This window comes from Pristiophorus japonicus, chromosome 4 (genome assembly GCF_044704955.1).
Source record: "Pristiophorus japonicus isolate sPriJap1 chromosome 4, sPriJap1.hap1, whole genome shotgun sequence".
NCBI lineage: Eukaryota > Metazoa > Chordata > Chondrichthyes > Pristiophoridae > Pristiophorus > Pristiophorus japonicus.
Window position 1 is genome coordinate 160,168,555 of NC_091980.1, and position 14,659 is coordinate 160,183,213.

A 14,659-nucleotide genomic window follows, 5' to 3' on the forward strand; every position below is an offset into this window, starting at 1 on the left:
GCCAACCTGCAGTTTGTTTAGAAATTAGCTAGCTCTGGCTGTTGCTCTCACTCTCCTCAAGGGAAGATGCTCCACGACGATTGCCATCAACAAGGCAAGCGGACTCCAACTGACGGCTTTCCGGTCCAAAAAGCAACACACTCGACATTCCTAACCAACAAGGTCCTTTTTGGGGCCAAACGAGAGATGTAGGCCCATATCTGTGTGTCTGCCACATCAACGTGAAAAGCCTCTCATCTGCAAAATGTGACTCCCTGACCAAGTTGAATATGAACTGAAGATGGATATTCTTGTGCGACAAGGTACCAATCAAACAAAGTATCACATTCCAAGATATGTTAGCAGCGAGCTAACACCAATCACAACATGGTGGTAGCTTTTCAGATAAGAACTCTGGAATAACTGTTCCTTGCATTTGAAGTCTTCAACACCGTACACTTCATTCATTCATTCATAGGCAGTCCCTCGAAACGAGGATGATTTGCTTCCATGCCAAAAAAGGATGAGTTCACAGGTGTTTCAATGAAGGACCTAATATTCCAGATCCCGAACTACATAGTGTATGGTGGCAGATGCCTGTGCGTGGATTTATTTAACGTGGGGTGGCCGTTGCACACCAGCCACCACACGGGCATGACAGAGCTAGGTCTTGGTCCAGTGGCAAGGATGTATGCTAGCACAATGACAGCCAGCCAGTTTACAATTACAGGCTGTACCTCCAGTCCGTGACTCTCTCATCCGGAAACATCCGTGGTTCGGCATTAGCTGGGTCTGAGGGAAAGGCGGGTTTATTTTTTTTTAAGTTTCATCGGCTGCAATGGCTGCCATCAGGGTGTAGGGCGATCAGCTGGGAGCGGCTGTCAGTCAGTGAATGCATGCGCAGGTGCTGAGGGAGCCACCCACAGGGTGCCAGCACGCACTCACTCAGAAGCCCAGGCACTGTCCATCGGTACCGGTAAGCGAGACCTCCCGTAGTTCGGGAAATTCTCTGTTCCGGCACCGGTCAGGTCCCGAGGGTGCCGGACTGGAGCGATATAACTGCACTAATGTTATAGACCACCAAATGTTACCTGGCCCAAACTCATTTTACCAAATCATTGCCACCGTTCAATATGGGCTGGGAGCATTACACAAACTGGGGTTGTGACAACAATGACACCGCAGGTCCTTAAATGGGACTGGATTCAAGAAAAATGCCTACTTTCCCATCTTAAGATGTCAGGAACATTCCATTCTGCTCGATGCTTTTGTCATGTATCCTACATGTTTACTGCTTGTACATTACATATGATGTGCCACCAGACGGCACTTCTGTGGGAAACTTGTACACCAGCTGTATGGTCACTAAGGTGTGCCACCAGAGGGCACTGCAGTGGGAGACTTGTAGGTTACCTGTACAGGTGTGCCAGGCCTAGTATAAAAGACAAGCCACCAGGTGTGATCCTGACTCTGGAGTTACAATAAATGGACTAAGGTCACTACAGTTCAAGTACAACACATTGCCTCGTGGAGTCATTATCAAAGCATCTTAAGACATAACAGCTTTGTGAACTGTAACCAAAATGTACGCCCCCTAGTGGGGGAACAAACTGTCCTTGACGTCTTTCCGCAGAGCCAAAACCGTCCTATTGGCCTCCAACACATTCTCATCACATCACTACCAAAGCCATGTTGGAACTTTAAGAAGGCTAACCGGAATTGAGGAATTCGAGAGAATGCAGCAAAATACGACAGGTTTATCAGCCTCCTTAAAGTGGCCACAAAAAGAATATTTCTCATGGGTACAGGAAAGTCACTCCCATCTGTTAAGTCGAAGTTAGGCAATTCTAGAGCAATATAGGGCAACAGGTAACTCTGCTGCTGCAACTGCACTCCTGGAGTCACTAAATTCTGCTAGAAGAGAGCCAAGGGCAATAGCCAAGCAGACACTGGATTTCACCCACACGCGCACAGACTTCTCTGTAACCCTGGTGATGCAAACCGGTCCCAAAATAGTGGTGATGCTAACCTGTCACAAAATAGACCCATTGCCACCCAAATACTGAATTCCAAAATCCATGCAGATTGCCATCAAGGAAAGATAACAAAGACCTGCTTTGCTCCCTTTCTGATTGCCCAACGTCGTATTTATCAAGGTCAGTGGACAAAGTTCTGGCACTTACCAAATCTAGCAAAACTGCAGGCTCACGTGGCATCTTCCCAGAATTCCTGAAGAATCTATGTCAGCATGCTTGCAACTGCCTGCTGTGCTTTTTTTACTAACGTGCATAGTTTTGGCCAGATGCCCAGGTTACGACAACACACTGATCATCGCCACCCTGAAAGCGGAGAAAGCAGCCGCCAATCTGAAACGCTACTGGCCAAGATCATTGCTGTGCGCCAGGTACAAACTCCTGGAAAGAATTTTACTCCAAGGACTGACGCCACTCTTCGAGGATTAGATTCCCAAGGACCAATTGAGAGTTTAGATCTGAACGGAACACCTGTGACCAGGTAACTGCACTCACAACCCACATCGAAGCTGGTTATCAGTGTGGGCTCAAGACAACAGTGGCTTTTGTGGATTTGTGTGCAGCATGATCCAGTATGGAGAGACAGTCTACTGCTGAAAGTGTCTAGAATGGTATGCTGTAAACCAACACTGCACCGACTAACAGCCATGCTCACCACCCGCAAGTTACCATTCACAAGTTCCACGTACATCTCAGGGAGCAGATTAGCACACCTCGACTACTGAATAACACGCTCCCGATGGGCTCAGTCCCGGTACCATCACTTTTTAATATTAACATCGGCAATATTCCGCTGACCCAGTCAAGGACGTTTGGATATCCAGATGACCTTTTGATAGGCATCCAAGCGAGAACATTTGCCAAGCAGCATGCACACATGAGACACGAAAACACTTGTAGAACTATTATAACCTACGGCAGCTTTGTCCGAAACCTCATTAATCAGTTGTCTCTGCATTTTGTTTGAGCAACTGGCATGCAAAGAATCACCTTCGGCTCCCTTCTGTGGTACATTATGAGACGTTAAACCGAGCCCCCGTCTGCCCTCTCGGGTGGATGTAAAAGATCCTGTAACACTAAAGAGCAGGGGAGTTAACCCCAGTGTCCTGGACAATATTTATCGCTCAATCAACATAACAAAAACAGATTATCTGGTCATTATCATCACAATGCTGTTTGTGGGATCTTGCTGTGCGCGTTTCCCACATTACAACAGCGACTACACTTCAAAAGTACTTCATTGGCTGTAAAGTGCTTTGAGACGTCCGGTGGTCGTGAAAGGCGCTAACTTATCTTAACCGATAAGGGAATAAGGGGTTATGGGGAGCAGACAGGGAAGTGAAACTGAGTCCATTTCCGGATCAGCCATGATCGTATTAAATGGCGGAGCAGGCTCAAGGGGCCGTATGGCCTACTCTGCTCCTATTGCTTATGTTCTTATAAATCTAAGTCTTTCTTTCTTTTACTGAACGTAGACATAAGTACTTCCCAACTGACCTCGAAGTGGTTCTGGATCGTAGCGTCACATAATATCAAAATCTAATGGAAACTGCAGCCAAGATAAAAACTAGGATCAACTTAATCCACAAATGAGTTGGCACCAGCTGGGGAGCAGATGCACACACCTTGCAGGGAGCCACCTTCTTCAATCGCTGAACATTGCGCACTAACATGGGCATGAAGTGCACGTACAAATCATACTGACCTGCAACTGAATACATCACAGGAGTACTGAAACCAGCACCGACATACTGATTCCCTGCCCTCGCACTTTATCTTGCCATCACCTCTCAGAAGAGAAGCAGAAATAATCAGAGGATAAACCAGACCATAACAAACTCAGACCTGCCTATTAATGAAGATCTCCAGAAGCTCCTGAAATGCCACGTTAAATCCAGGAACCTCTTCTAGTTACTCGCCGAATCTCTCAAAACCTCAGAACTCTCACCGAAAGCAAAGCAGAGGATTTGAGAAACCAAGACCTGATCATGGACTGTACTATCAACCACCCAGCTTCAATGTACCATGTTAAATATCTGTCACTGCGAACCGCATCAGAACCTCATTCGAGTGGTGCAACCACGTACTACATAAATGGAAGATGAGGAGTAGCCTGATGCGTGACCTCCTGGTAAAACACCAGATGTCAGAGTGGATGACAAACTTGGACAGTGACTTTTTAAAAATGTATTCATTCATGGGATATGGGTGTTGCTGGCAAGGCCAGCATTTATTGCCCAACCCTAATTGCCCTTGAAAGGGTAGTGTTGAGCTGCCTTCTTGAACCGCTGCAGTCCGTGTGGTGAAGGTACTCCCACAATGCAGTTAGTAAGGGAGATTCAGGATTTTGACCCAGCGACGATGAAGGAATGGTAATATATTTCCAAGTCAGGATGGTGGGGAACTTTGAGGTGATGCTGTTGAATATCAAAATGAGGAGGTAAGTCACTCTCTTGTTTGAGATAATCATTGCCTGGCACTTGTGTGGCGCGACGAATGTTACTTGCTACTTATCAGCCCAAGCCTGAATGCTGCAAGCGGGCATGGACTGCTTCATTATCTGAGGAGTTACGAATGGAACTGAACACTGTGCCATCACTGAATATCCACACTTCTCATAGGCAGTCCCTCGAATGAGGATGACTTGCTTCCACATGAGTTCACAGATATTTCAATGAAGGACCCGATGTTCCAGTCCTGAACTCCAATTGAGGGGGTGGAAGATGCCTGTGCGTGTATTTTTTTTTAATGTGTGGTGACCGTTGCATACCAGCCACCACACGGGCTTGACAAAGCTAGGCCTTTATCCAGTGGCAAGGGTTAACCAGGACGACTGGAGACCTGCTCTGCTGCACGGACCTAGTGCGCACACATATCACAGTGTGGACAGGCCCGTGCTGCCCCTGGGCCTTCGCCTTTTCTGGGCCCCTTCCACCGCACTTCCGCCACGATCTCTCGTCGCTCCTCCACCACAAACATTCGCCGCACCACCGCCACGATCCCTCACCGCTCCTCCGCCACGATCTCCCGACGCACCTCCGCACCAAACATTCGCCGAACCTCCGTCACGATCACCCAACAAATCTCAGCCACGATCCCTCATCACTCCTCCGCCCCGATCACTCGTCACAAGTCCGCCACGATCTTCCCGCTCCTCTGCTGTACCAGGGCCCCGCCGAAGCTCCTGCCCACGCTCCAAATGGTGACCTGGGTCCTGATGACGTCACCCAGTCGCCCACCTCAAAGCCGTCACACATTTGTGTCAGCTTGCGCTGGAAGCTGCAGTGGCATGCTCCATGTTCTCTCACAGGTCAGGGTGGCCCACGAATAGTAAGTAGGTGGCTGACCTTATGATGAAAGGAAGGTCATTGATGAAGCAGCTGAGGATGCTTGGGCCTAGGACACTGAGGAACTCCTAACAGCAATGTCCTGGGGCTGAGATGATAGGCCTCCAACAACCACAACCACCTTCCTTTGTGCTAAGTATGAACAGTGGAGAGTTTTCCCCTATTCCCAGTGACTTCAATTTTACTTGGGCTCCTTGATGTCACACTTGATGTCAAGGGCAGCCACTCTCGTCCCATCTCAGGAATTTAGCTCTTTTGCCCATGTTTGGACCAAGGCTGTAATGAGATGTGGAGACAAATAGTCCTGGCTGAATCAAACTGACCATCGGTGAGCAGGTTATTGATGAGTATATGCCGCTTAACAGCACTGTCAACAACACCTTCCATAACTTTGCTCATGATTGAGAGTAAACTGATGGGTCGGTAATTAGTCGGATTTGGTTTGCCTTGCTTTTTGTGGACAGGACATACTTGGGAAATTTTTCACATTGTCAGGTAGATGCTAGTATTGTAGCTGTACTGGAACAGCTTGGCCAGAAACACGGCTACTTCTGGTTCAGCATGAAGCAGGGATGTTTAGCCTTTGTTGTATCCAGTACGCTTAGCCGTTTCTCAATATCGCATGGAGTGGAACAAATTGCTGAAGACTGGCTTCCACGATGTCGGGGGCCATGGGAGGAGGGCGAGATGGATTATCCTCTCAGCACTTGTAGCTGAAGATGGTTGTAAACGTTTCAGCCTTGTCTTTTACACTCATGCCAACATTGAGGATTGGGATGTTCATAGAACCGCCTCCTCCTGTGAGTTGTTTAATTGTCCATCACCATTCATATCGCAGGACTGGTTGTGACATCGCTTAGCTCTGTCTCTAGCATGCTGCTTCTGCTGTTTAGCATGCATGCACTCCTGCATTGTAGCTTCACCAAGTCGGCACCCCATTTTCAGGTCTGCCTGGTGCTACTCCTGAAATGCTTTTCTACACCTCATTGAACCAGGGTTGCTCGTCTGGCTTGATGATAATGGTAGAGTGAGGGATATGCCGGGCCATGAGCTTACAGATTGTGGTGGAATACAATTCTGCTGCTGGTGATGGCTCACAGCACCTCATAGATGCCCAGTTTTGAGCTACTAGATCTGTTCTGAATCTATTCCATTTAGTATGGTGGTAGTGCCACGCATGTCACTCGTACCAATGCTGTCATAGTCAGAGGTACAGGGAACTCTCGTTTATCCGGATTGCTCAGGGATTTAGCAATTCCGGGTAAACGAATTTTCCATAAGGGCGAGTTTACATTTTAAAGTTAAAACTTTAATGAATAAATACAATCAGCTACAAACAGTAACAAAGTAGTTAAGTATACAAAAGATGGACATTACCAGTATGCATGTACTTCCCCCGGACTGTAATCGCGGAGGGACGAATGCTGCACTGTGAGTGGCTGCAGGTGGCCTCGAGGAGGAGATTGTCTGGCTCCGGGGTTCCGGAGCGCGCTCGCCGGGCTGCGTTCTGTGCCTGGAATCCGGTGCCGGCACTGCCCCCGTTCCCAATGTCAGCGACGGCCGTGAGAGGCAGCGGCTGCAGCAGCGCACACGCACACACACACCAGCAAAGCTAGGGCAGAGGAGCGATTTTGCAACAGAAGGATCTACAACAGGTGGGTGATTTGCTCTTCCAGGTTACCGTTCAGGTGGTAAAGTAGAAATTTAAACCTATTAATTGGTTAAAATGAACTGCATGCTAATCAAAACAGCCAGTGAGACACAATATTTTAAATTCCGTTACAGCGGGTTTTCCGTTAAATCCATATCTGGATAAATGAGAGTTACCTGTATCTGCAACAGGTAGATTGGTGATGAGGTCAAGTAGGTTTTTCTCTCGTATTGTCTTAACCCCACCTGTCGCAGGCCCAGTCTGGCAGCTATGTCCTTCAGGGTTCGGCCAGCTTAGTCAGTTGTGGTGCTACCGAGCCATTCTTGGTGATGAACTTTGAAGTCCCCCACCAGAGTACATTCTGTGTCCTTGCTATTCTCAGTGCTTCTTCCAAGTGGTGTTCAATGTGGAGGAGTACTGATTCATCAGCTGAGGGAGGGTAGTAGGTGCTAATCAGCAGGAAGTTTCCTTGCCCATGCTTGACCTGATGCCATGAGACTTCATGGGGTCCGGAGTCAATGTTGAGGACTCCCAGGACCACTCCCTCTCGACTGTATACCATTGTGCCGCCACCTCGGGTGGGTCTGTCCTGCTGGTGGGACAGGATATATCCAGGGATGATGATGGAGGAGTCTTGGACACTGGCTGAAGTTATGATTCTCAGAGTATGACTATGTCAGGCTGTTGCTTGTCTTGTCTGTGGCACAGCTCTCCCAATTTTGGCACAAGTCCCAGATGTTAGTGAGGAGGATTTCGCAAGATCGACTGGGCTGGGTGTGCCGTTGTCGGTGCTGAGGTCGATGACGAATGGTCCGTCCAGTTTTATTTTTAGTACATTTCTTTGCAGTGGTTTGATACAAGTGGTTTTCTGGGCAATTTCAGCAGATAGTTAAGAGTCAACCACATTGTTGTGGGTCTGAAGTCATATATAGGCCAGATTTCAGTTTCTAAATTAGTGAACAAGATGGGCTTTACGACAATCCAGTAGTTACATGGTCACCATTACTGATACCAGCTTTTTATTCCAGATTTATTTAAGTAACTGAATTTAACTTGCCCCGCTGTCGTGGTAGGATTTGAACTCAGTTAGTCCAGGCCTCTGAATTAAGAGTCCAGTAACATAACCACTGTGGTACTGTACCAGCTATGTCAAAGGATGTCAAGGCCTTGGAGAGTGTGCAGTGGAGATTTACTAGAATGATAACTGAAGTACCTCATCCCTGGTTATGTGGAGAGACTGGAGAAGCTGGGATTATTCTCCTTGGAGCAGAGAAGGTTAAGGGGAGATTTAATAGGCTTTTGATAAGCGTAAATAAGGAGAAAGGCAGGCAAAATGGAACGGGGGGGGGGGGGTAGACTTGATAATTAAGGATGACATAAGGACACAGGTGAGAAAGGACCTTGGCTCAGAAGATCAGGAAGTAGAATCAGTATGGATGGAGACAAGAAATAACAACGGGCAGAAAACACTGGTGAGAGTAGTTTATAGGCCCCCTAACAGTCGCTATACAGAATATTAATCAAGAAATAATCAGATAGTCTGGAGAACAAGTTCATCGAATGTATTCGAGACAGTTTCCTAGAACAACACATCATGGAACCTACAGATATTTTAGATCTTGTTTTGTGTAATGAGAGAGGTTTAATTAGTAATCTTATAGTAAAGGATCCTCTAGGAAAGAGTGAAAATAATATGAATTACACACTGAGCTTGAAAGTGACCATCTTAAGTCTGAAACTAGAGTCTTAAACTTAAACAAAGCCAATTATGTAGGTATGAGGGCTGAGTTGGATAAGGTAGATTGGGAAATTAGATAAAAAGGTAAGACAGCAGTTAAGCAGTGGCTATCATTTAAAGAAATATGCCAAAATTCTCGACGAATATACATTCCATTTAGAAATAAAACCTCCACGGGAAAAGTGAGCCATCCGTGGCTAACTAAAGAAGTTAAGGATAGTATTACATTAAAAGAAAAGGCTTATCATGTTGCAAAGAGCTTCTACAAGTACGTAAAAAGGAAGAGGGTAGCAAAAGTAAACATTGGTCCCTAAGAGGCTGAGACAGGAGAAATTATACTGTGGAATAAGGAAATGGCAGAGGCTTTAAAGAAATACTTTGTATCTGTCTTCACAGTCGAAGACACAAAAAGTAGACCAAAAATAGTCGGAAGCCAAGGGGCTAATGAGAGCGAGGAACTTAAAAGTAATTAATATCAGCAGAGAAAAAGTATTTGATACATGAATGGGACTAAAAGCCGACAAATCCCCTGACCTGGTGGTCTACATCCTAGGGTTCTAAAAGAAGTGGCTGAGTAGATAGTGGATGCATTGGCTGTGATCTTTCAAAATTCCCTAGATTCAGGAAAGGTCCCAGCAGATTGGAAGGTAGCAAATGTAACCCCGCTATTCAAGAAAGGAGAGAGAAAACCGGGAACTACAGGCCAGTTAGCCTGACATCAGTCGTCGGGAAAATGCTGAGAGGGTTGTCCTATGAGGAGAGATTGAGTAGATTGGGCCTATACTCTTTGGAGTTTAGAAGAATGGGAGATGATCTCATTGAAACATGTAAAATTCTGAGGGAGATTGACAGGGTTGATGGGGAGTGATTATTTCACCTGGTTGGAGTCTAGAACATAGGGCGCATAGTCTCAGGATATGGGGCCGGCCTTTTAAGACTGGGATGAGGAGGAATTTCTTCACTCAGAGGGTTGTGAATGTTTGGAATTCTCTGCCCTAAAGTGCTATGAATGCTCAGTCATTCAGTATATTCAAAGCCGAGATAGATAAGACTTTTGGACTCCAAAGAAATTAAAGGATATGGGGATAGGGCAGGAAAGTGAAGTTGAGGTAGAAGATCAGCCATAATATTAGCAGGTTCGAGGGGCCGTATGGTCTACTCCTGCTCCTAATTCTTGTGTTCTTAAATTGTTTCCACTGGCGGGAGGATCCGTAACCAGAGGACACACATTTAAGGTAATTGGCAAAAGAGGCAGAGGGGAAATGAGGAAAAATGTGTTTATGCAGCTGCCTGAAAGAGTGGTGGAAGCAGATTCAATAGTCTATTTCAAAAGCAAATTGGATGTATACCTGAAATGGAAAAAATTGCAGCGCTATGGGGAAAGAGCAGGGGAGTGGGACTACTTGGAAAGCTCTTTCAAAGTACCGGCACAGGCATGATGGGTCGAATGGCCTCCTTCTGTGCTCTATCATTGTATAATGTTGCTTTTCAAGTCACCATATGAAAGAAGAATCTCACCAATTGGTCTCGTGAGTAAAAACACTCCCTAGTGCAGTATTAAGCCATACAGAGAGAAGATCTCAGGTTTGATTTCCGGTCATGTGCAGAGGAAGCTCATAGCAGCTGAAGCATGGTTCGGGGTATTACAATTGCTCTCAGCATCCGAGTTATAGAAGGAAAAAAAATAATTGTCTAAAGTTTTCCACTCCTGATTGTTAATTCACCAGGATGAGGACGAGACCAGACCAGTAGAGCTGACCCTCAATTTGGTTGCCAAACAATCACACATGAAGAATGGTCACTTGGGTGAGGTGGTTGCCAGTACCCATGGAGCTTACCCAGAAACGTGTCTGTGCCTTCAGTAGAAAGGGGGAAAAGCAAAACAAGGAAACAAACCCAATTTTCTGCCTTTATTTTGCTCCTCCTCTCCTGTATGAAAAGGTTCATTAAATTGCTTTGAAGTCTCTACATTAACTTTTAGCTTTTGCCTGTTAAGTGAGTTTCAATGTTCAGTTTGGTCAACAAGAGCAACAACTTGCATTTATATAGCGCCTTTAACATATTAAAGTGTACCAAGATGCTTCACAGGAGCGTTATCAAACTTGACAAGCCATATAAGGAGATATTAGGACAGCTGGTCAGAGTTGGATTTTAAGGAGCGTCTCAAAGGAGGAGAGAGATAGAGAGACGGAGAGGTTTAGGTGGAGAATTCCAGACCTTAGGGTCCAGGCAGCTGAAGGCACAGCTGCCAATGGTGGAGCGATTAAAATCGGGGATACACAAGAGGCCAGAACTGGAACAGCGCATAGATCTCAGAGGGTTGTAGGACTGGAGAAGGTTACAGAGATACGGTGAGAGGTAAGGGGGGCGCGAGGCAAAGGAGGGGTTTGAAAACAAGGATGAGAATTTTTTAATTAAGGCATTGCCAGACCGTGAGCCAATGTAGGTCAGTGAGCACAATGGGAAATAAAATAAATACCTGACCCAAGACAGTCTTTAGCTTATAAGAAATGACAAATACACTGGGTTTGTTAGCTCTAGTCTTGAAATGGCAACTGACTGAAAAAACAGGAGTCTGATCCGTACGCTGCAAGGGCAGGACAATCAAATTAGTGTTTAATGAGAAATGTGGATTAGGTCATTATCAAGATCCATGACGAGACCTTGGAAAATGTGGACCACTTCCCATATCTTGGGAGCCTACCATCACACATCGAAGAAGTCCAACACCGCCTTTAGTGTGCCAGCGCAGCCTTTGATCGCCTGAGTGTTCAAACCATCACCATGCTCACGGTCTACAGAGCAGTAGTGATACCCGCCCTCCTATATGCTTCAGAGACATGGACTATGTACAATAGGCATTTCAAAGCACTGGAGAAGTACCACCAACGCTGCCGCCGCAAAATCCTGCAAAGCGCCCCAATGTCAGCGTTCCCTCTCAAGCCAATATCCTCAGCATCAAGGCACTGACCTCGCTCGATCAGCTTCGATGAGTGGCCACATTGTCCGCATGTCCGATACTAGACTCCCAAAACAAGCACTCTACTCTGAGCTCCTTCACAGCAGGCGAATCCCAGGAGGGCAGAGAAAACGCTTCAAGGACACCCTCAAAGCCTTCTTGAAAAAAATTTAACATCCCCACCGACTCTTGGCCCAAGACCGCTCAAAGTGGAGGAGAAGCATCCGAGAAGGCGCCGAACACTTCAGAGTCTCTTCGCCGGGAGCACGCGGAAGCCAAGTACAAATAGTGGAAGTACGACAAACCAAGCACCCCACCCACCCGTCCCTCCACCCACCACCTGCCCCACCTGTGACAGAGAATGTAGATCCCGCATTGGTCTCATCAGTCACTTTAGAACTCATTTTAGTGTGGAAGCAAGTCATCCTCGACTCCGGGGTACTGCCTAACAGAGAAGGAGGGTGGAGAAAAATGTTTTTAAAAAACGGGTGCAAGAACCTCGAGCTCGAGAACTGTAATGCGTTTGAATTTCCTGGAGAACTTATGAGGAATCGCCGTAAGTGATGCTGTTAAGTGTATGTGTAATTAATGTCAAATAATAGTTTTCAATCTATGTTTAATACTCTGTGACTGTCAACAATGAATCTTATAAACTTCTAAGTAAGAACACCCTTCCTCTAACACTCCTGCCTTACCGTGACCACATTATGCTTTCACTTACCTGTTCCTACCACTTTGATATTGTTGACCTTCATCACCTTGGCTTCCACACAGGTACAGGGTTGAGCCTATTTAATAGAAAAGTAGAAAACAACATAGCTTATTATCAGGCTAAACAGCAAATACCAGATACAAAGGCATCGGATTACAACTACTGGGCTACCAATTAGATTGTTAGTTGTAATTTCACTGCATTCTTGCCTTTTTGCCCCTATTAATGTCAGGAGTCCCTATTATTTTCACCAATGACTGGCCACCTGAATCATGTGTGGATACTTAGAAAGATCGGGCAATGACGTACATATTACGCATTAACTCAGAATTTTAACTTCAGCGAGCCACATTCTCTTCTGCACCGTGAAGGCATAGTTCAACTGAAGCTCACTGCAGGGACTGCTCGGGTCTGAGGAATTCTTGTGGCAATTACTTTTAGCCAGTGATGATAGAGGTTTTAAACATCTTTGAATCATACTCCACCCATGCCACAGGCTATATTAAGTTGGACAAAAGCAAAATACTGGAATCTGGAATAAAAACATAAAATGCTGGAAATCTCAGCTGGTCAGGCAGCATCTGTGGAGAGGAAGCAGAGTTAACGTTAACTCTGCTTCCTCTCTACGGACGCTGCCTTACCTGCTGAGATTTCCAGCATTTTATGTTTTTATATTAAGTTGGATATAAGTCATTATCCCCCACCTCTTTGAGGGCAAAAGGGCAATTGAGAGTAGGAGAATATGAAGATCTTAAGTTATGTAGGGGACCTTGGATGATGATAGATCGCCTCACAACTGTGAAAAGAGTACCTGGAAGGCCAAGCCTGAGATGCTGCGGCTTTGTTCAGGAAGAGAACAGAAAAGTGAGTAGGACGTTTTTCCAGCTGCTTGAACTCGAGCTCGGGGTTTTCGAACTTGAGGAGCAGCTGGAGTCACTGCAAGGCATCAGGGAGGCTGAGTGTTTCCCGGACCGTACGTTCCAGGAGGTATCCCCCCGGCCACCACCCCCCACCCACAGGCAGAGAGAGTTCAGCATAGTAAATGGGTGGCCACCCGGAAGAGTAGGAAGTGCAGGAGTCTTCGGGGTCTGCGTCACTCTTAAACCGGTACTCAGCATTGGAGATTGCTGGGAGTGACGATACTTTGAAGGAGTGAAGCCCAGACCATGACACCAATGGGCAAGGGACTGTACAGGGGGTGAGGGGGGCGAAACAGCAAAGCAGTCGTTAAAGGAGATTCAATAGCTAGGGGGAAAGACGGGCGTTTCTGTAACTGCCATCATGAGTCCTGCATGGTGTGTTGCCTCCTTGGTGCCAGGTTCAAGGACATTACCGAGAGGGTGCAGAATATTCTGCAGGGGGAAGGGAGTGAGCCAGAAGTTGTAGCACACATCGGTACCAACGACAGAGGGGGCAGGTATTGAGGTCCTACAGCCAGACTTTCAGGAGCTAGGGAGGAAGCTAAAAACTAGGACCTCAAAGGTAGTAATCTCTGGTTTACTCCCAGTGCCACGCACCAGTGAGAGTAGAAATAGCAAGATAGGGAGAATCAATGCGTGGCTTGAGGTACGGTGCAGGAGGCAGGGCTTCAGATTCTTGGGGCACTGGGACCAGTTCTAGGGCAGGAGGCATCTATTCAAAAGGGACGGGTTGCACCTCCAACAGGATTGGGACCAATGTCCTTGCGGGGAACTTCACTAGTGTGGTTGGGGAGGGTTTAAACTAAATTGTCAGGGGGGTAGGCACCAGCATTTACAAGTAGAAAAGTGGAATAACGTACATAAAGGATTGTTAGATAGTACTAGAGAAGGAAGTAGTGCCATGTTAGATAGGAGCAGACTGAGAAGGACTACGAGGAATACAAAGACAGGTTTAGAATGCAAGTATGTAAACGCACAAAGTGTGGTGAATAAGGTTGGTGAGCTGCAAGCACAATTAGCATGTTGGAATATGATGTCGTGGCAATAACAGAAACGTGGCTTAAAAATGGTGAAGACTTAATATTCATGGATACATAGTGTTCAGAAAAGATAGTGAAGGAAAAAAGTGAAGTGGGGTGGCAGTACTGATTAGGGAAGACATTGTAGTGTTGGAAAGAGAGGATATCCTTGAAGGGGCAAGGACAGAATCCATTTGGTTAGAGTTGAGAAGCAAAAAGGAAATGATCAAGTTATTGGGGGGGGTATTCTATAGATCTCCAAATAGTGAGAGAGAGATAAAGGAGCAAATCTACAGGGAAG

The 14,659-nt window shown here is 46.3% G+C and overlaps 1 protein-coding gene across 4 annotated transcripts in view; it reads right to left on the minus strand.

The window, feature by feature from the left end:
• LOC139263138 (cytosolic phospholipase A2 zeta-like) overlaps nt 1–14,659 on the minus strand; it is a 202,217-nt gene that overhangs the window by 140,153 nt on the left and 47,405 nt on the right. For all 4 annotated transcript variants that reach the window (XM_070878746.1, XM_070878745.1, XM_070878743.1 and 1 more), the window contains one exon: nt 12,429–12,495. In XM_070878746.1, the coding sequence (XP_070734847.1) occupies nt 12,429–12,495 (67 nt within the window). The remainder of the gene's footprint in view (nt 1–12,428; nt 12,496–14,659) is intronic.